This window comes from Trematomus bernacchii, unplaced genomic scaffold, assembly GCF_902827165.1.
Source record: "Trematomus bernacchii unplaced genomic scaffold, fTreBer1.1, whole genome shotgun sequence".
Taxonomy (NCBI): Eukaryota; Metazoa; Chordata; class Actinopteri; order Perciformes; family Nototheniidae; genus Trematomus; species Trematomus bernacchii.
Window position 1 is genome coordinate 2,662,968 of NW_022987588.1, and position 19,403 is coordinate 2,682,370.

The following is a 19,403-nucleotide window of genomic DNA, read 5'->3' on the forward strand; positions in this document are numbered from 1 at the left end:
CCGGAGCCAGGACACACTGCTGAGGTGTGAAGAGGTTTGTGCCCTAAAAACATTATTTAATACACTTTTACTCACTGGCAGTCACCCTGCCCCTGTAAAAAGACCCGTGGTATGTCAGTCGGTTAATTTCGCAGCGTGTGTGGAAGATTAACTGCCAGTAGCAACACAGGAAAAGTAGCTTGATGAGTGTCCAAAGTAGTGGAAGTTTGGAGGGGACGCCATCTTTGGTCCCAGCTCTCCACGTCCCCAACACGGACTGTGTTTTCAGCAACATACCACGGCAGGGGTGAAGGCCCGGGAAGGTATTGTTAAGCGTATTGAGACGTTCATGTCTTTACTACTTGCTCGTTTGGGTCATTTTGTGCAGAAAGAAAGGGAATTGTGTTTAAACGACCGAGCAAATATTGGTGGCGAAAGCAGCTTGCTAGCTAACGTTACCCCAAAGCGTCAGCTCCAAAGTCAATTGAGCCTGTTTTTGGCTAGCTAGTAGCACCGAAGACACAGGACCGTCTTTCTGTGCCCAGGCCAGTGCAGTAACCTAAAGAAAAATGCGTGCATAATGGCGATAAACCTCTAGGAGAGCAGAAAGGTTATCCGCTGTAGTCGGTGCATCCTTTAAGCATGCTGAAAACAAACGCTAGACAAGTTGCATATAGATGTACAATCATTCAGGTAATTCTGGAAGAGAAATCAAGTATTTCATGGAGAGGGTTAACGTTTTATCACCGGATAAGTTAGGTATGCATTGCACTGTTAGCAATCCTTTGTGTGTAGCCTAGATTGTGATGCTTGCCTATCAATAGTGGTCTCAATATCTATGCATGTGCAACTGCTGTTAATCTCAACGGTTCTTAAATTGAATTTAAACATGACAGCATGCATCTAACATTATGTGTAATTATGGTCTTTTACGGAAACCCTTTTTATATAGATTCTACTGATGATGGGTAGCTTTGTTTGACCTTTTTTGTAATAAAAGTAACTTGGAGGAAAGAGCTCTAACGCTAGATGCCCCAACAATAATGAGGGGTGCATCCATGGGAAACAGGCTGTGCAGCATGCTAACACACGAAATTAAGACATTATGCTTATTTGGTCCTTTTGGTGACCTAATAATGTTGTTACTTCTTGCACTCTGTGTTTATTTACCGCATGTTGCAATGATGCAGGACTTTTACTTAGCTTTGGACATTAAGGGAGCTTCAATGTGTCCTTGTTTTATAATGCTTTGGTTTACATGTATCAAAGGATGGCTATCAAGAGCACTTTTAAATATGGGAAATTGGGAGACTATTGCTCATCTGTGTTGTTCCTTAAATTGCCAGTGAGGGAACCAATTCATCCCAGTTTTTGCCAGAGATTTTTTAGACTTTTCGTGTGTGTGTGTGTGTGCCATAAACAGGTGGTCACTGCTGAGCAGCACGGAGTTAAAATGACATTCAGAGCAAGGGTTGTAAGGGTTCAACCACGTGTTCCTGCAGGGGCTTGAATATAGATAATAGTTATGCACTGGGGCATTCACATTGAACAAAGGGGAGTCCAAGAGGGAAATGAAATATGTGCTATCTATTTGAATTGGATAGTTGACTGCTAAGTGAGGAAACTTGTCTGTGTATGTCTTTGTGATTATAGGGCTACAAAATAAGCTTTGTTGTAACTCATAGCAAAATAGTCTTGCTCTTTCCTCTAGTTATAAAGTCTTCAGCAAAATAGACTGCAAGATTGATGAGAATCCACAGACCCATCATGGGAAATATACCAACCATACAGTGTTCCTCTTGCCTAATTGTTACTAAGATGTATCCTATTAACATATGTATCCCCCTAACTTAACTTACACCCACACAACTTGGTCATTAGGTGTTGTCAACAGTATGCATGGCTAACTTGTGAAAATAGGATCACTGCTTCTGTAGTTAGAGGTATCATTTAATCTTAAATGTATCAAAACAATGATTGTTTGACTGGAAGTGATTTTGATGTAATAGCATGAGCCATTTTGGGACACCTGCTTTATCATCTTCTGATCTGAAAAGTAGTTGCAATTGCAATGTTGTGTTATTTAGTGCTGTGATAATCAATTTAAAGTCTGCGGTTTGCCGTAAATTGTGTGTAACTGGGCCTGCTGAACATTTCATAAATCACAACAAAAAAATATATAAATAATGTGCCAAAATAGACCAATAGAGCTTGTTTATGGAGAAACAGTTGGACCCCAGACTGGGGACCCCTGTCAAAACGTTAAATTGTCCCCCAGGCAAAGCAAGTTGACTATCCCTGATTTAGTGAGTGGGCTGAATTATTCCTGTTACAAAACATTTCTTAAGGAGCTTCATGTTTCCCATTGAAGTGTAGGTCTTGCTCAATAGCAGACAGGGTTTTTGTTTTGGAAGATATAAGGAATGGCTTTTTGTTTAGCTGTTCTTCCTAAGACTTGATTTGTATCATGCAATGTATTTTGAACACTGAAGCTATTGCCCTTAATTAAGTTCAGCTTTCGTGCTGTTCTAAGATTATGGACAAATGTTCAGAGGTCTGAAACTTGTACATTTGTGGTTTTATTTGTTTGCATTTTTTTATTTGACAAGGAAGTTGACTAATCACTTTCCACAACCACCTAGGGAGTACGTTTGTTTGGTCTGTGTTTCTTTAATTCACATGTTGTAACATGAGCTATTCAGACAACCATATTTTGATATAGGAGTTATCACTTCCCTTCATCTCAAATATTTGTTGTGTTGGTTCCATGAAGCATTTTTTAAATGAATGACAAACTGAGCTCATCTTATTGGTGTTATAATTAGGTCTTCTCAGTCAGTATTGTGTATTTTTCCTTTTGCATTTCTCATCCACCTTCTGGTATGTTACACGTTTTCAGAGGTGAACACTAGCTCCATTGCTGCTGCCAAAGTTGATTTGGTGCGTGGCTTTAAATGGATGTCGAGTGTTAGCATGTTTGTCTATTTCTGGTGCACATTGCTCTTTTGATTCATCTTTGTTTGACCACCAATATGCCCGTTCCCTGCTGCTTTGTTATTTTGTTAATATCAAGCAGACTTTCTCAATGTGTACTGTTCCCCTCCATTTAATTAGATTCCTTTTTATAGATTCAAAATGGTTGTCTCATTAAAGCACAGGTTTAGTGGGCAGACCCCTCTGAGTCAGCAGCAGCAACGCTGAAGCCCAGGAAGCTCACGTAACAATCCCACAGGAGTGCAGTATTCATCAGGGCCGAGCAGTCAAAAACACAGCTCGTGGATTCTCATCATAAAAGTGTTTGTGCTACAGAGGCACCTGATACTGGATATCTACTCTGCAGTTTGACGTATCATACATTATTTGGATGACCTTTTTATTGTTATTGTAGCGGGAGTTAACGTAATTAAGAGCTTGCTTATCTCCCCGGTGCTACAAATGGAAATCTGTCTTGGATATGACTAGGGAATGTTTCAACATCTTGACCTATATGCTGGTCTAGACTAAAATCTTATCACCTGTTTGTGGTTGTAACAAAATAAGTCCCCTTCTTAACAACTTTGTCATCTGCTCTTGAGTGGTTGCATTAAAAGCTTCAATTAATCTGATGCTTGAATAACTGAGACAATGTGAATTGTTGCTAATCCTCCCAGGCACCATGGATGAGCTGAACAGCCTGGATCCCCGGAGACAGGAGCTGCTGGAGGCCCGCTTTATGGGCGGGGTCAGCGGGAGCACAGGGGGCAGCACAGGTAGCACAAGTGGGGGAACCAAAGTGAGTCAATATTCAAATTTCGCACATAATAATTGATCTGAATACTGTTGTAATTGGCAAAGCTTTTGTCTCATCCTCCAATGTTTATTTTTATTTTTTTTCCCTCAGGGTTTGACCAATAATGACTCAAATCACAGTTTTGGAAGCATGGGATCCTCAAGCGACAAGGAGTCAGAGGTACATTGAACTAATGACATATTATAAAATCATTATTTTAAACAAGTTATTTCATTATGTAAGTCCTTCTTATGGGTGAGAGCAGAGGCAGAATTAATGAACAAAATGGCCTACTTACAATTTCCCATAAGATCAGAGCTAAAAGGTAGACCAGTATGTAAAGGATTGTTGTATGCATTCTAAAATACAAATAACTGTAGCACACTTTAAAATATTCAAAGAGTGCTTTAGGACTGTAACTAACGATTGTTTCTATTATGTACTACTCGGCCTGAATTTTAGATTAATGTTACATTTTCTGAGTCTATAAATGTCAGAAAATAGTCAATCCAGTTTCTTCAAAGTCCCATGTGATGTCTTAACATGTCTTATTTTGTTGTTCCAAAACCCAGAGAAAATCAGCTAAATATGCCATACAATGTTTTGAATGAGCTCCAAGGGTCGCACGAGATCTGCAGCAATAGTTCTTGCTTCTGCCTGTTCTGTTTATCTGCGCACATTTTGTCTTTTGTTTGTCTTCAAATCTTGTCTCTTTCCCCTTGTAGGGGTCAGATGTGAAAAGAGGCAGTTCTCCTGCATATTCGGTAGGTATATTAAGAAATCTTGAAATTAAACATTATTCCTATTTTGTGGTTTATACCATTGTGATTACCATTAAAAACAGGACACAACTAAGGTGGCATTGCAGTTTCATAAGTCAAAATAAAATGTGTTATTCAATTCCATCATGATTATAATCAGCAGCAATTTTATATCACAGAGAGTCATATTTCAATGTTAAAAATAGTTCTTATGCTGCCTTTTTGATTGTAAGCTTTATTAGGAATAAACATTTGGGTTTGTTTGGACCGTTCACACAGGTAGACACACTGTTGTATTACAGTTACAGCAGCGAGTATAAAGGTCCTAATCACATTTTGTATAATTGTTTTTAAAACAAACATTACAATGTGTCTTTCAGACCCCGGAGAAGAAACAGACAGACACACCCAGAGGCAGAAAAAGGAAACCTGAGATCCAATCAGAGAGCAGCCAAGGTGAGTGTCTTTGTGTTGAACTGGGAACATATTTGCTCCTGCTTACAGCATTTCTGTCAAATATAAAATATAACGTTGATTTCCCTCTTTTCCCTTCACAGGAAAATCAATTGTGCGAGGACCCAAAATAAGTGATTATTTTGATGTGAGTTTTCATTGAAAGGAAGTGTTGAGCGAGTAATGTGGGCTTTATCAGTCTTTCAACGCACTGGGGCAAAGTCAATTTCCTTTCTCAAAAATAATTGCATTGGGACACAAAAGGAACCTTCAGTGGGTCTAAAATGATCAAGTGTTTGGCAGTGATGTCACCTTTACTCTCCTAACCTTTAGTTTCAGGGAGGAAACGGGTCCAGTCCTGTGAGAGGTCTCCCACCAGTGATTCGCTCGCCCCAAAACTCACATTCCCAGTCCGCTCAGGGTATCGCTGTGAGTTCCTCTGCAACTTTAACTTGAATTCTCCTTTGCTGCTCTTTTGCTGGAGTTGCCTTGTGATAAAACTGCTCTCTCTTCTGTTGCAGGTTAGACAAAATAGCTCATCTCCTACTAGTCTGTCGTTTGGGGACCATATGGCGCATCCAAAGCAACAAGCAGTCAAATGTGTTCAGGTGAGGACGGTGATTGTGGATAGTTCTGGACACCATCAGCTCTTTCCTTATGCTATTGAATGTGTCTGACATATGTGGGAAACACTTTAATCCACTTTTGTTATTTTGTCTCTCCAGACTGACCTCACAGTGTTGAAGTTGGCTGCCCTTGAAAGCACTAAGAATCTAGACCTTGAGAAGAAGGAGGGGAGAATAGACGATTTGCTACGGGTAAGGCAAAGGTCTTCCTCTGTTTACTAGACTGGGCTGTACATTTTAATGCGAAAACAAAAAGAAAATATCAACATCATAAACAGTGTTTTTAAGATTTTAAATATTTGATGGATTGGGAGAATGCTATAATTTGTGCAGCTGCTGATTTCACTTTGTTCTGCTCTTCAGGCAAACTGTGATCTCAGGAGACAGATAGACGAACAACAAAAATTACTTGAAAAGTACAAGGAACGCTTGAATAAATGCATCACCATGAGCAAGAAATTGCTCATAGAAAAGGTAAATGCAATGATTTGTCTTAACTCTTCATATAAACTCAATATATCTATGCAAAGCCACATTCAAAATGTTTTAAATTGTTCTTCAGAGCACCCAGGAGAAGCAGTCCTGTCGGGAGAAAAGCATGCAGGACAGACTCCGTTTAGGCCATTTCACTACAGTGAGACATGGAGCGTCGTTCACAGAACAGTGGACTGATGGCTATGCTTTCCAAAACCTTGTGAAGTAAGAGGCTTTACGGGAATGATGTCTTGTTGGTCATGTATTTGGTTTCTATTTGTAGGTTTACATTTTCATTTGTTTTTATGTAATTTCATTCACATTTTTTTTTCTTGTATTATATTTTTTGACAAACAGTCAAACTCCTTATTTACTCTGAGAAGACTTTAATAGTTAAGCGTTTGGTAGTTTCTCTATAAATAGAACCAACTAACCCAAACACATATTAAGCTGCTGCCACAAATGGTGAATCAGGTTTAGCCTCAAAGTAACCTTACAACTTACATATTTACATCTTCATCATGGTTTCATATCACTTCAGTGATGGTACTGATCTCATCTAACACAAATCACTATTCTCTCTTTCCATCTGCAGACAGCAAGAGGGTTTAAACCAACAGCGAGAGGACATTGAGAGGCAGAGGAAGCTGCTGGCCAAGAGGAAACCTCCATCCTCCAGCAACTCCCAAGCACCAACCACAAACTCTGAGCCAAAGCAACGCAAAACCAAGGCAGTGAACGGAGCAGAAAGCGACCCCTTTCTAAAACCCAGCCTACCTCAGCTGTACGTTCAGGCTTGTGTTCATCAGGAGTTTTACAGCAGCCGTTATCCTAGGAAATGTTTGCTCAAAGAATCTATAGTTTTGTTTAATTCTTATTCATAGTCTGCTGTTGTTGTACAGAAGGTTTAACAGGACTGGATGCACAGTAAATGAATAACACAATGTCCTTAGCATCTCCATGTTTCCTTTGATAATGACATGAAGTAATCGTGATGTTCTCTCTTCCTGGAAAGGCTGACACTAGCAGAGTACCACGAACAGGAAGAGATCTTCAAACTGCGACTTGGACATCTCAAGAAGGTTTGTTCAATGCTGAACCTGATTTTTCGGGGGGGAATTTGTCTTCCTGTGCAGTACATGCACATGACCTTATGTATTTGTTCATTCCATACATCATAAGTACCCAGTAGGACCCAGAACATAATGGGGATAAAGGGCTGTTTTACACAGTTAAGAAGTAAAAACCTTATTAGAGTCGATACAAAATAATTGTACATATGGAGTCTGATTCTCCTGCTTCCCAAGATAAACCACGGTTCCTTTTGATGTGCATCCCACTAAGGATAGAGCGATCCTGTAGTTTGTTGATGTATCCTTTGTTTTCCTGATGAATAAGCATCACAGAAAGCCACTGACAGACTCTGTACCAAGTCAACTGTTAATATTTCATACAGGAGCTGTCCGCTGAGTAGAAGTTGGTTTTGATTAGCGAGTTCTGAAGTCACTTCTTAGCATTTGTGTGCTTGAATCATTTATAGGAAGAAGCTGAGATCCAGGCGGAGCTGGAGCGTCTGGAGAGAGTGCGCAACCTTCACATTCGGGAGCTGAAGAGAATAAATAATGAAGACAGCTCACAGTGAGTCTGAATCAATTCCTCTCGCAGTCACTGCAATGACTTTGGAACATGATGTACACACAAGGCCAGTGTCCTCAGCCATAGTGGGGATATTACCTAACTACCCACAGGAGGAAGCTTTCCTGTCGTCTTCCACATTGGTCGTGTATTGTCACATCAAAGATAGACGCATACTATATCTGTCATTTCAATGATTTTGTGTGTTGTTTTTTTCCACCCAAAGATTTAAAGATCACCCAACGTTGAATGAACGATATCTGCTCCTATACCTTCTGGGAAGAGGGGGCTTTAGTGAAGTTTACAAGGTAACTTCCAAAGTGTTGATGACATTCATAGGTGTTGTAAAATATGAATGTAATGCTCTTAGCAGATGTTGCCATATAAGTCACCTTTTTTTGTGCATTTATTGTGCAGGCTTTTGACTTGACTGAGCAACGGTATGCTGCTGTGAAAATCCACCAACTCAACAAGAACTGGAGGGAAGAGAAAAAGGAGAACTATCACAAGTATGTTGGCTCAAGTGGAAATGTGTAACCTCAGCTTCAGTATGCTATGATTACCGTTTCAAATGTAGTGACGCACTTTACAAAGTTGTTCTTATATCTTTTACTTTCAATGTGTTATTCCTCTCCACAAGCTCCAATTACAGAGTCAGTGCTGGTTCTTTATTCTGTCTTTTCGTGCTTTGGATATCAAAGGAGCATTATCACCTTCTGCTCCACAGGCATGCATGTCGAGAGTACAGAATACACAAGGAGCTGGACCACCCCCGCATCGTGAAACTCTACGACTACTTCTCACTGGACACAGACACGTCAGTGCAGCATTCTTGATCTCATATTTCCGTCACTTTTCAGTCGTTTCCTTTTACATGTGGGCAGTACTTCGTAGTAAGTCTTTTTCTATTCACTAGGTTTTGCACTGTCATGGAGTACTGCGAAGGCAACGACTTGGACTTCTACTTGAAACAGCATAAGCTAATGTCTGAGAAGGAGGCACGGTCTATAGTCATGCAGATTGTGAATGCACTAAGATACCTGAATGAAATCAAACCTCCCATCATCCATTATGACCTCAAGCCAGGTAAACGCGCTGCCTGGACGACTGATGACTCTCCTCACATTAAATACAAAATGTTTATCAGTAACTCTGCTTCAACCCACTAGATAACTGACACTTTATTTTCACACTGATTTAAAGCAGTCATACGATTTGATAGTTAACCATTTATTTTGTGGTACCGACTTCTTTTACTTTGATATCAAGGCAATATCTTGTTGGTGGACGGCACAGCCTGCGGGGAAATCAAGATCACTGACTTTGGTCTGTCAAAAATCATGGATGATGACAACTATGGTGCGGATGGGATGGACCTGACATCTCAGGGTGCTGGGACCTATTGGTGAGAGGAAATGTCCTGCATCTACATACATCAAATACATTATCAGAACATTCAGGCGCCGATTCACAAAAGGATTTATTTATAACTGGCACAAAGGCAATGCTCATTAACACCTCGTCGCATACAAAACTGCAATCAGACACAAAAAAGGGCTGATTGCTCCTGCCGGAAATGTTATGGGCACGTTTTCTCTGTAATATCAGTGATGTTATAAGTAAGAGTTGTTTATTATTAACTTGTTAGCAGTCCCGTGGGGTAGATCTTTCTCATTTGTTAATCATATTTTTTAACAGATCTTACATTTCCTGTTTGAAATCTTATTGATAAAAAGTAAGGAGTAACATTTGTTAAATCGATGTAGTGGAATACAGTATATGTACAAAGAGGCATACAAATGAAATGTGCAAAGTGACTTTCTGTTGAACAACTTGTTTTCATTCTGCCTAGGTACCTGCCTCCCGAGTGTTTTGTGGTTGGCAAAGAACCTCCAAAGATCTCCAATAAGGTGGACGTGTGGTCTGTGGGCGTTATCTTTTTCCAGTGTCTGTATGGGAGGAAGGTAAGGAGGGCCCCACAGATTCTTCCCTTGAATGTTTGTTATTTCTTTCATGATAGTTAAGCATTGCTCCTCCTTTTTCAGCCTTTCGGCCATAATCAGTCCCAGCAGGACATCCTGCAGGAGAACACCATACTGAAAGCTACAGACATTCAGTTCCCTGTCAAGCCCGTGTCCAGCAATGAAGCTAAGGTAGGTGAACTTGCATACAAAAGGGAAACGGATGTTTTAAATAAGTATTTTATTATCAAAGAAAGCACATCATGAAACACCTGATTGACACATACATTTCCGTTGTATCCCCCCCCCCCCCAGGCCTTCATAAGGCGGTGCCTGGCGTACAGGAAGGAGGACCGAGTCGACGTTCACCAGATGGGGAGCGACCCGTACCTGCTCCCTCACATGCGAAGGACAAGCTCCTCTGGAAATCTGCAGATGAATGCTGCTGGCTCCAGTATCATCTCTTACTGACTGCCTCTTACTCTGACAGAAAGGATGACTGACCAAGATGCTCCCACGAGGCTCTGGCCTGTGGGAGAGGAACCGGCCGGCAGCAGGTGGAGCAGGACTCTGGTGGATAAATCTCACCAGGCCTCCTCTGACCTGTGCCAGGCTTCTTCTTGTTTACCAGGGCTTGATCGATAGAGGGACAGTGAGGGGATGTTTAAAGGACATGGGTAAAAGGATCTTCTGAGGGTCCGATTAAAGCACTGAAACGGAGGACGTACCTTGAAGAAAATGTGATTGGACACTGTTCAGATGTCGCAGATGGATGAAGCCTTAAAGGGCCGAAGGGAGACTTGGCAGCCCGCGGTTTAGATGAAATAACAAGGTCCTGCCAGGGTGCAAGTGATTCAGCTGCTAGAAGTTAATTAACTGTGAGGAGAGGGCGGTCATAGTTATGTAGAACTACAAAGATTTCACTATTGATTTGGCTAAATGTTTTCTTCTTCACAAATCTTAGGCTTTAATTTGAGTTACTTAGCCATAAGAATGTAATGTGTAGCATACAAGGGGCATCTAGTGACGTGTAGGTTGGGGCAGCTTACTTACGTTTAATGCACAAAGTAACCAAATGTAGAAAAATGACAATGTATAAAATCCTATGCAGGAAAATTAATTAACAGATAAATTGGAAACTGTATATGCTGTACAGGGAATTTTAAAACGTTGAACTGCAGCAGTAATGTGTACAAAAAGGTAAAATGTCCCCATGCAAAACTAGTCTCCTGGAGTCATTAATTTTGCTGCTTTGTTGCTCTTACTTTTTCAAGGGCTGTATGTTCCACTTTGGGTACAAATTGTACAGTTCTGCTAAAGAGTGAATAATAAATGCCAGGAAACACTTTTCTCTCTCTGTGAATGGTACTGTATAACCAGTCTGTTCATTCTAAAGCTGATAATACACTACATGTAAGGCTGCAATCTGCAAGCATTAGTCTCCATAGTCTGCCATCCAATGAGATTACACTGACACTCTGTGGCTGGGTTTGGTACTGCACTACAGGGTGCTCTCTCCACATGAACCATTTTAGAGATGAGGATCAAATACAAAGCAGGGACCAGAGGCTCAGATTGAGAAAATACAGTTTAATTAGGGAAACGATGCCTAACTTTACAAAAAATGTTATATATAATTATAATGGCTGTAGCGCTTCAGCAAGAAACCTTGTTGAAATGAAATCCCAAGTATTATAAATTAGTGTCCCGCCTTCACCGAAAGACCTTCAATAACTTGCAGAACCACTGAAATGTCACGGAGGATTTGTTTTTCCTCCTTTTTTCTGTTGCAATACTGTTTTTTTCATTCCCTCTAGAAGAAAGGCAATATTAAAGTAGTAGACCACCGCTGGCTGTGTGAGCACCCCGTGTGTGTCTCAGCGAACAAGTGTGTATCATTGCAGAGGATGGATCGTAGCAGAGGTAGTTGACACAAGTCTCACAATGAGATGACATTGCTTTGGATTGTGGATGTAGCCATGGCTGTGCTTCGGTTAGTATTGGGATACATGCGTCTATAATAAGTGTTTGTTAAGCAGTGAATTGTATTAGGTGTTGAAGCTGCTACATTCCTCAACACCCTTGGTAACGCATCTGTCATATCTGATGTAAACGAAGCAAGTTTAAGTAACATGTGTGCTTAACCTTAGCAGAGAAAGCATCATTCACATGAGCAGTAAAGTCACTGTACAGCCGCTGAAGCCATGGCAACAATAAATAAAATTGCAAACTAGTCTGAGCAATAACTAAAGCTATAGCTTCAGACGGCTCAGCTGGGCAGAGCAGCTGTTTGATCTTGGCCTTTTTTGCATACAAAATATTGGAAGGAAGTGCAAAACTAGTTAAAACAAATCCCATGTGTATCCTTAAAGGCCTCTGCAGTAGTTTGACCACTGAAAAAAGATGCACACTTCAAAGTAAAATGTTTCCCACATATTTTTGACGAGCTTAAAAAGCACCCATAGTTTTGTTAGCTTTAACATGTTATTATTGAGCTTAGATACTTTAAAAGTTATTGTGCAACAGAGTGAATATTTCACCTTTGTTACAGGGTTAAAACTATTCTTTTCCTCTCACTGCCTGCACTAGGTTCCAGTATCCTCGAGATACTGGAGCTCGAACAACAATCGTACCAATTTCACAAGTGGTCGGTGCAGCAAGGCTAAACTGTGTTAAGAGCAAGCTGACCTGAAACGCTGCTCTGCTAAGATGAGTCTGCAGTCATTGTGATTTGAATGGATTCAGAGGGGGCCACTGATGGCGGGATGGGGGTTCTGGTCAGTGAACTGTTCATTTGGAAGGTGGGGGAAGGATATGAGGGGTTCAGTGCAGGAGCTGCATGAGCATTGATTGGAGGAAGAACAAAGTCAAGCGGAGGCAGGCTGAGAGGTGGAAGACCTGAGGAGCAAAACACACACAGACTTACCCTCTAGTGCGTACTGTAGATGTCTTATATCATTATTGACAGTAGAATAACCCACAATAAATGTTCAACATTTAAGTCATTTATTTTTTCCCTGTGGGTCCAGACGATAAGTCATTTTTATTATTGTTTTTATTTTTTATGCTAAATGATTTATTTCCCAAAAAGCACTGGTCTCAGATTACTGGTAAACACAGGATTAAAAGTGATGCTTTTGTATGATTCTCTGCAGAGAAACTCAATTTAACAGATGCATCTATTAAATAAACATATCAATTATTTGACAAAATCAAGAGCAATTTATGTTCATTAGATTTCCTGGAAAAAAGCCTGCGTCAGATGCACGCATGTAAGTGCTGCGAATGTAAAAGGTTAAGGGAACTCATAGTTGAGTCACATCTGTTAATACAATGTCTCAGTCAAAAATAGCATTCTGTCTACAAAACCTCTTTAAGGATAAAGTTGGAGACATTCTCGTCATCCCCCCGCTCTGATTCTCTCACAATTATCTGTGGCAATTTTTTGTAGCAAATGATACACAAACGGGAGCAAATAAAGAGAAGAACAAATAAATACCTGCATGTTGCAATCCACCAACTCCATGTGGCAACACGTGACCCACATCGGGCAAGGTGAAATTTAGATTTGGTAAATGAGGAAAGGGTGGAAGACCTCCAGGTAAGGGCATCAGACCTGTGCAACAAACGCATATTAATCAGTGCTAGGCTAGCAGGCTAATGTCATGCAAGTTCAGATTCAGAGTAGTTGGCAATTGGACATCTGAGGAGCTTTAACCACACGAAAGAATGTAATGTACTAACCTGGTAGTGTGGCAGCAGGATTGACAGACATGGGAGCGCTTTGTGAGGGGGGGCCTTGGCTGGGCGGCGGGACATTAGGAGCTCCTGGAATAGTTTTTAACAAAGCTGTTATGTTTGTTAGCACCATGTTATTTGTATTATTCCATCAACTATCAACATCTATTTAAACAGGATATTTTGAACAGTCAGAAGCTTTATTGTACCTGTCTGTGGATTGCTAACAACAGAGGTCAGGTCAGAGCCCACCGACAGGACGGAGAGAGGCTGCTCTAATCCAGACCGAGAAGACGCAGCTACTGGAACCGTTGGGATGACGGCGGAGAGATGGACCTGGTAACCAAAAATCCACTCATCTCAGTAGGTAATCACGATATCTCGAAGCATTATTGATATGTTTGATGCCGGGCTACCTCTGTGAAGCCATCTTTGGGAGGAGCAGCTGGTTTAAGGGGAGTTTTTGCAGGGAAACTGAGAGTCTTGCCCTCTCCAAATGGCAGTGTAGGTATCCTGTGCAGGTAGCCGTAGCCAATCCCACATCCTAGACTGAAGAGACAGAAGCACTGTGAGGGGAAATGTCTAAGATATTTGACAGTGGTCCTAAAGATGATGTAAACACTCTGGGGGATCCAAATGGCAAGATATTACAATAAAACAAATCAACCGGAAACTCTTCTGGCATAAAAGTTGGATAGAATAATACGATTTTAAAAACCTGTTCAGTCGGTGCATTTTCAACTTTTACATTTCATTATAATTTTCTCTCAGAAAAGCATCGACATTTGAAACATTTAAATGAGGTATAGTACACCTTGCCATAAACTGGAAGAAAAAAACAAGGTTGTATAACAATTAGCCAAATAGGATGAAATATACATTTAATTACCAAATACTCATTGATGTAATTAATACAAATGTGTTATTAGAATCCTAATTGCATTGCCAATTTATATTTTTTAACTGTTTAGACTAATGCTATTAAAAAAACTGAATTAAGGACTGTAAGAAAAAAAAAATGCTTGACTAAAACATTAAAATATGTTAAAAAATATATTATAAAAGGTGTCCCGGCCATCACCTGACAATGTATCAGGTAAAATCAAGAAGCATTTATTGTCAAAATGATGCCATTTCGAATTTTAAATAGGTGTGTTAGTAATGAAGCACAATTGAAGGCCAGTTTTCTGCCTATTGGATACCAAACTTTTCCTCTCTCAGCCTGCAACAGAAGTAAAATGCAGACTGTCTTACCTGCCCTCCCCTCCCCAGTCACAGTTTGGAGTGATGACCACCTCGCGGCAGTTGTCCGTATCTGTGCTGTAAACATACAGCTTCAACTCCTTCTCTTCATGGGATTCAATCACTGAGAACAGATCTTCACTCTGTTGAGAGAGCACAGATACACGTCAGCTCTAACCTGTTGCCAACTTTAGTTCAGCATTACCACTGATCTGCAAACAAGTACCTCGCTCATGTTGGTGTCAGCTCCTATAATGTAGTCGGTGTAGGCCTTCAAGCCAGCCAGCGCTGCAGGAGAGTGTGGTTCCACCTCCTGGAGTCCAACAAAAAACGTTTTTCTGTTTATATTTGAATGAGATTTCACTTCTTTAACAATTTGAAGTTACATTTATGTCTTAAATACACAAACACTATATTATATATAAAAACCTGTCAAATGTGTGAATATATGCCAGCCTTTGATGGTTTATAAAACATAATCTATTGTTAAACCTATACTTCTAAGCTTGTGATTGGTTAAACATCCAAAAATCATGTATGATATTGAAGCAGCTTTATAGATATTTCCTCATCACAACGACACTCACCAAGATATGCCAAACATTTTCATTTGCTCCTTCAAAGCTGCAGAAGCGAATGCTGACTCCCAGAAGCCCCTGCCCCCCCCACAGGTTGCTGGGTATGATGGTGGTCTCCCTCACTGCCAGCGTCTTGCTGTTGTATAAAAGTATCTTGATTGGCCTCTCCACATTCATCTTCAGCATTTCTTTTAGGGTGTCATTGTCCCTGTTCTGTCAGAGATGTAAATATGCACATTATCTGTGATTAATACATGTTGAAGCACTCAATAACTGCAGCAAGTTGTATTAGCAAACATACCAGTCTAGTGTCACAAATAGAAATGATGAAATCAAAGAATGGCTCCAGTCCTGCACGGTTACCGGGGGAATTGTCTTGCACCTGTAAAATCATATATGTTAACAAACAGGACTTGCAGACAGTGAAAATAGATACTCATTGTTCATTTTGAGATATATTCAGCTATTTTATTAATAACCAGACTTACCTCCATCCGACTAACTAACCACTTTGGTTTACATCCATGTATTTTTCAAATCATTGACCATTTCATCCTATTCGACGTGTGTTCGAAATTGTCATGAATAGCATATGAATTTGACTTATGGCCAAAAACAAAAACGTTTTGTAAAACACCTGAATTGGCATAACAATACTCATGTAAAATAGAAAGAGCACTAAGATCCAATAGTTTATGAGTGTAGTAACACAATGCTGCACTTATTTTGAGTCACTGGGTCATATAACATGGAAACTATTGAAAAAGTAAAAAAATATATTTTCGCAGCCGAAGAAATAAACACTTAAATACTGTGAAAAAAGAAATGTGTCCTTTTTGTCCAGTTTAGTATTAATATCTGGTTTGGATTTTAAGTCACATGGTCACATGACATGGAAGCTATTGAAATGTTATTTTTTCAGGCACTTGATTAGAGTTGGTCTCTCAATAATAAAAGTTGTATTCATTACAAAAAATCAGAATATGTTCCTTTTTTTGTTCTGATTGTTCATTGACAAAATTGTTTTTTTATATTTCAACTATTTACTTTTTTTAAGGAGATGTAACGTCATTTGATTTGAGTTCAAATAGCTAAAAACGGGCAATGTGAGAGTTCATGGCCTTTTATTTTGGATAAGTAGGCTACAAAGGTTTCTTTCGAGAGAAGGTAGGTCTACACACCGCTCTGTTTATTTATCCATGGTACTCGGTAGTGACAATATTGAAGGCAACACACCCATCTCCACTGACAGTAGTAGACACACCGGTTATTCTGGCAACATTAGGTTATAGGAGGTAACGACTGCGCATGCCTGTTTACTAAATATCTCAAGATATATTAATTAATGCAGTCTAAAACAACCTGACAAACTGGCGAATAAATAAAAGGACAGATAATAATCAATAACAATGTACCAAACAAGAGTGGGGCGTAACTCCAATCTAACTACAACCCTGCGCACATTGAATCACATATTGACATAAAGGGAGGATAGCAATGAGCCTTTAGCTAAACCTTACACATATCCTTACTCAATAACTGCCACCAAATTAATATATAAACATCAATAATTAGCTGTTTAAATAGCTGAAACGTTAGCTGTATTAGACTCCTGCAGCTAGCAGCAGCTCCATCTTTCTCATAAAACACTAGCTGCGTTTCCCCGGGACATGCTGCTCTTACTCTGAGGACGTGGTATCCTTCAGTTCCTCCACCCGGTACCTCGACGCTTTGAGACCCTCCCATGTTTCCCTGAATGAGTGTATCAGGGTGGGCTAGCTGTGTGCGCTTTAGCAGACCATGCCCACAACAGTGCCGTGCTCCCTGCTGTTCCTGGTTCCAGCACTTCCGCTGTACGTGGTTTCTTTACACATCCATGGGTATCACCCTCTGTGGAGGCTGATGACAGCATTAATGTGTGCTGTATCAAACTGGTGATTATATGCGACTATACAAAGCTATTATTTTACTGTATTGCAAAGCAGGATTATCAACTTTCAGGGGCCCCCATGCTGCAATGCATATGTTCATGCACCTGCGGCCTGCCTATGTAGCCTACATATGCAAGGTAATCACCACAAATATAATACCATAAATGTTTTGATTTTACCATCTGTTCTTTGATTTCACCAGGTCAAAAGTTTATATTTGTTGTACTTTAAACTGATTTCTAGTAACTAACTGCATACTTTTTATTTTATTTAAAAAAAAATGTTTAGCATCATTTTGTAATCTGCCATATGTCTAATGTTGGGGAATGTTTGTGTAATGTGATAAATGTAAATAATCAATAAATACATGTTTTAAAAAAAGAAAAGTTGATATTTGAGTGTTAACAGTGTTTTGCTATAATAAGCTCATTAGAATAATTTAAAATGGATCAATAATTCAACAGTCTTAATGTGCTTTTCTTCATTTTTAAAAGTTTAATAGCCTACTTTTTAATTAAACATACTTTACTGGATGTAACGTGTAATGGAGTATTGTTATCTTGTAGTGTTTTTACTTAAGCGATAATACATTGACAGTGTCTGCAGTCATTTACTGTTCTTCCTCCTTCTTAGTTTTTATAGCCTGGTATGTTATAGTTTAACTGCTTGAATGAGGTTCGGGGTATAACGAATATTAATCAGAGATGTAATAAAGACCCTTACCTTAGATTTTCTGGAAGATGAGTTATGAGCCTCTTAGCCACTAACATCCTGTCACCATTTATCACCATTAACAGAGCTGAGCCATCACCGAAAACCTCAGGTTTTTTTTAAAGCATTTTATTTTATATTTAGATCCCAGCTGCTTCTGATTTGCTCGTATAATCAAGTCAGAACAGAAACGTGAGTCGGGGCAGATGTGAGAGAATAAAATGGTCTCCTTGATCAAGCGGTGATAATAATGGATATCATCAGTGCTATAAAGAACATGGGCTCTAGGAGTAGATTAATGTATATGTAGTTGAATATCTCTGTAGTGCAGAAGCTCTTATCAAATAATTTGAAATAAACTTGGCCAGCATTGTGATTCTCCTCATCAATCACATCAGTTATCCTGTCAGTCTAGCATCTGCGAGAGCTCACCTTGATGCTGTCTCTTTGCTGCACTGAACGATCCTTAAAGCTTTAACTGTGTCCTTACTTCAAGAGAGGACACCGAGCATCTTTGTGAAAAATCCTGACAAGAAGATGTTATTCTTGACATTGTGGTGTGAACTAACATTAACATTCACATAATCACTTTAGAATCATGTTTCTTATTTCACACTTTGACCTCTGAATATCGCCAAAAGCAAAGTATTTTTTACCTGCATGCGGATTTGGTGCAGCAAAAGAATCAGTCTAAAAACCTGAAAAATGCCAGTTTCAAGTTGGTTACAGTTTCGAAATTCAACGTAATCTATCTCTGTTGTTAATGTGGCAACACTTATTTATGTTAAGCTTCACAAGACAACAACAGGATGGTTTGTTTATAATAAATTAATAATTTCAAGTACGTTTTTCAAGCATTAGAAGAAGTAAACATTGAATGGTTCTAGCTTATCTAATGTGAGGATGTTCTACTTTTTTCTGATATATATATTTTTTTTTTAATTGAAAATAATGATTAAAAGCTTACCACAGTCACTTCTCACTATTTTGTGATGTTTTATAGAACAAATTAGCAAATGATTGCCAAACAATTCAATAACAAATCAATAGTTGCAGTCCTAATATCAATACCATTCAAATACTGAAAATTACATCATTCATTGTTGTTGAGCAGATCTTCATATCTTTTATCTACTACCAGTGAGAAATAAACTTTGCTTGGTGACACTTGCTCCTTCAAGAAGAAGATAAATAAACTCTGTATTTCAGCAGAAGCTTGCTGACGCTTTAAAACTCTGCGATCACTGTTCTGGATAGCTCTCTAAGATTTATACTTCTCCAGTCCTGCAAGGAATTTACAGCTGAAGCTGCAAAGCACTGTGCTGCTCTCCAGACATTAACTGTATGAAACAAGTCTGATGAGGACAGGGAGACATTAACAAAGACATGGCCAGAAATTAAAACGTCCATCATTTGATAATAGGTTTCCTTGTGTGTCCCGACCACACACTGCATTTTTACACCGTAAGCAAAGTCCAAGGTACAAACATCATAAGCTGTAATTGTCAGCGTTAGTTTCCTAATGTCTGTAAGAGGTGATATTCA

The 19,403-nt window shown here is 39.5% G+C and overlaps 2 protein-coding genes across 3 annotated transcripts; one reads left to right on the top strand and one right to left on the bottom strand.

Moving 5' to 3' along the window:
• The first annotated feature begins 61 nt into the window (after positions 1–61).
• On the top strand, positions 62–11,005 carry tlk1a (tousled-like kinase 1a). Its single transcript, XM_034128461.1, is given in 24 exon segments — positions 62–224; positions 226–258; positions 260–302; positions 3,630–3,751; positions 3,860–3,928; positions 4,474–4,512; positions 4,890–4,965; positions 5,067–5,110; positions 5,296–5,391; positions 5,484–5,570; positions 5,688–5,780; positions 5,952–6,062; positions 6,151–6,287; positions 6,658–6,846; positions 7,078–7,144; positions 7,603–7,700; positions 7,924–8,005; positions 8,115–8,206; positions 8,425–8,514; positions 8,614–8,783; positions 8,967–9,102; positions 9,550–9,661; positions 9,743–9,850; positions 9,974–11,005. Coding segments are annotated over 24 exon segments (2,292 nt in total). The 5' UTR covers positions 62–182; the 3' UTR covers positions 10,130–11,005.
• A 208-nt stretch (positions 11,006–11,213) lies between these two features.
• Positions 11,214–17,131, bottom strand: LOC117481018 (Golgi reassembly-stacking protein 2-like). Of its 2 annotated transcripts, XM_034128462.1 has the most exons (10): positions 16,900–17,131; positions 15,518–15,598; positions 15,226–15,429; positions 14,865–14,951; positions 14,651–14,781; positions 13,813–13,945; positions 13,606–13,732; positions 13,403–13,486; positions 13,158–13,274; positions 11,214–12,556 (listed from the first exon to the last, which is right to left on the bottom strand). In XM_034128462.1, the coding sequence occupies exons 1-10, from the start codon at positions 16,960–16,962 to the stop codon at positions 12,363–12,365; spliced, it is 1,221 nt and encodes a 406-aa protein (XP_033984353.1). In that variant the 5' UTR covers positions 16,963–17,131; the 3' UTR covers positions 11,214–12,362. The 2 variants fall into 2 exon arrangements, with proteins under 2 accessions (XP_033984353.1, XP_033984354.1); XM_034128463.1 differs by lacking the exon at positions 16,900–17,131 and having other exon boundaries at positions 15,226–15,424; positions 15,518–15,592.
• Positions 17,132–19,403: the final 2,272 nt, after the last annotated feature.

Excerpts from the sequence above, each read along its gene's own strand:
- LOC117481018 (XM_034128462.1), bottom strand. The coding sequence starts at position 16,962 with ATGGGAGGGTCTCAAAGCGTCGAGGTACCGGGTGGAGGAACTGAAGGA. Across the intron at positions 14,952-15,225 it reads AAAATGTTTGGCATATCTTG|GAGGTGGAACCACACTCTCC; the intron begins GTGAGTGTCGTT and ends GTTGGACTCCAG. Across the intron at positions 13,275-13,402 it reads TCCTGCTGCCACACTACCAG|GTCTGATGCCCTTACCTGGA; the intron begins GTTAGTACATTA and ends TTTGTTGCACAG.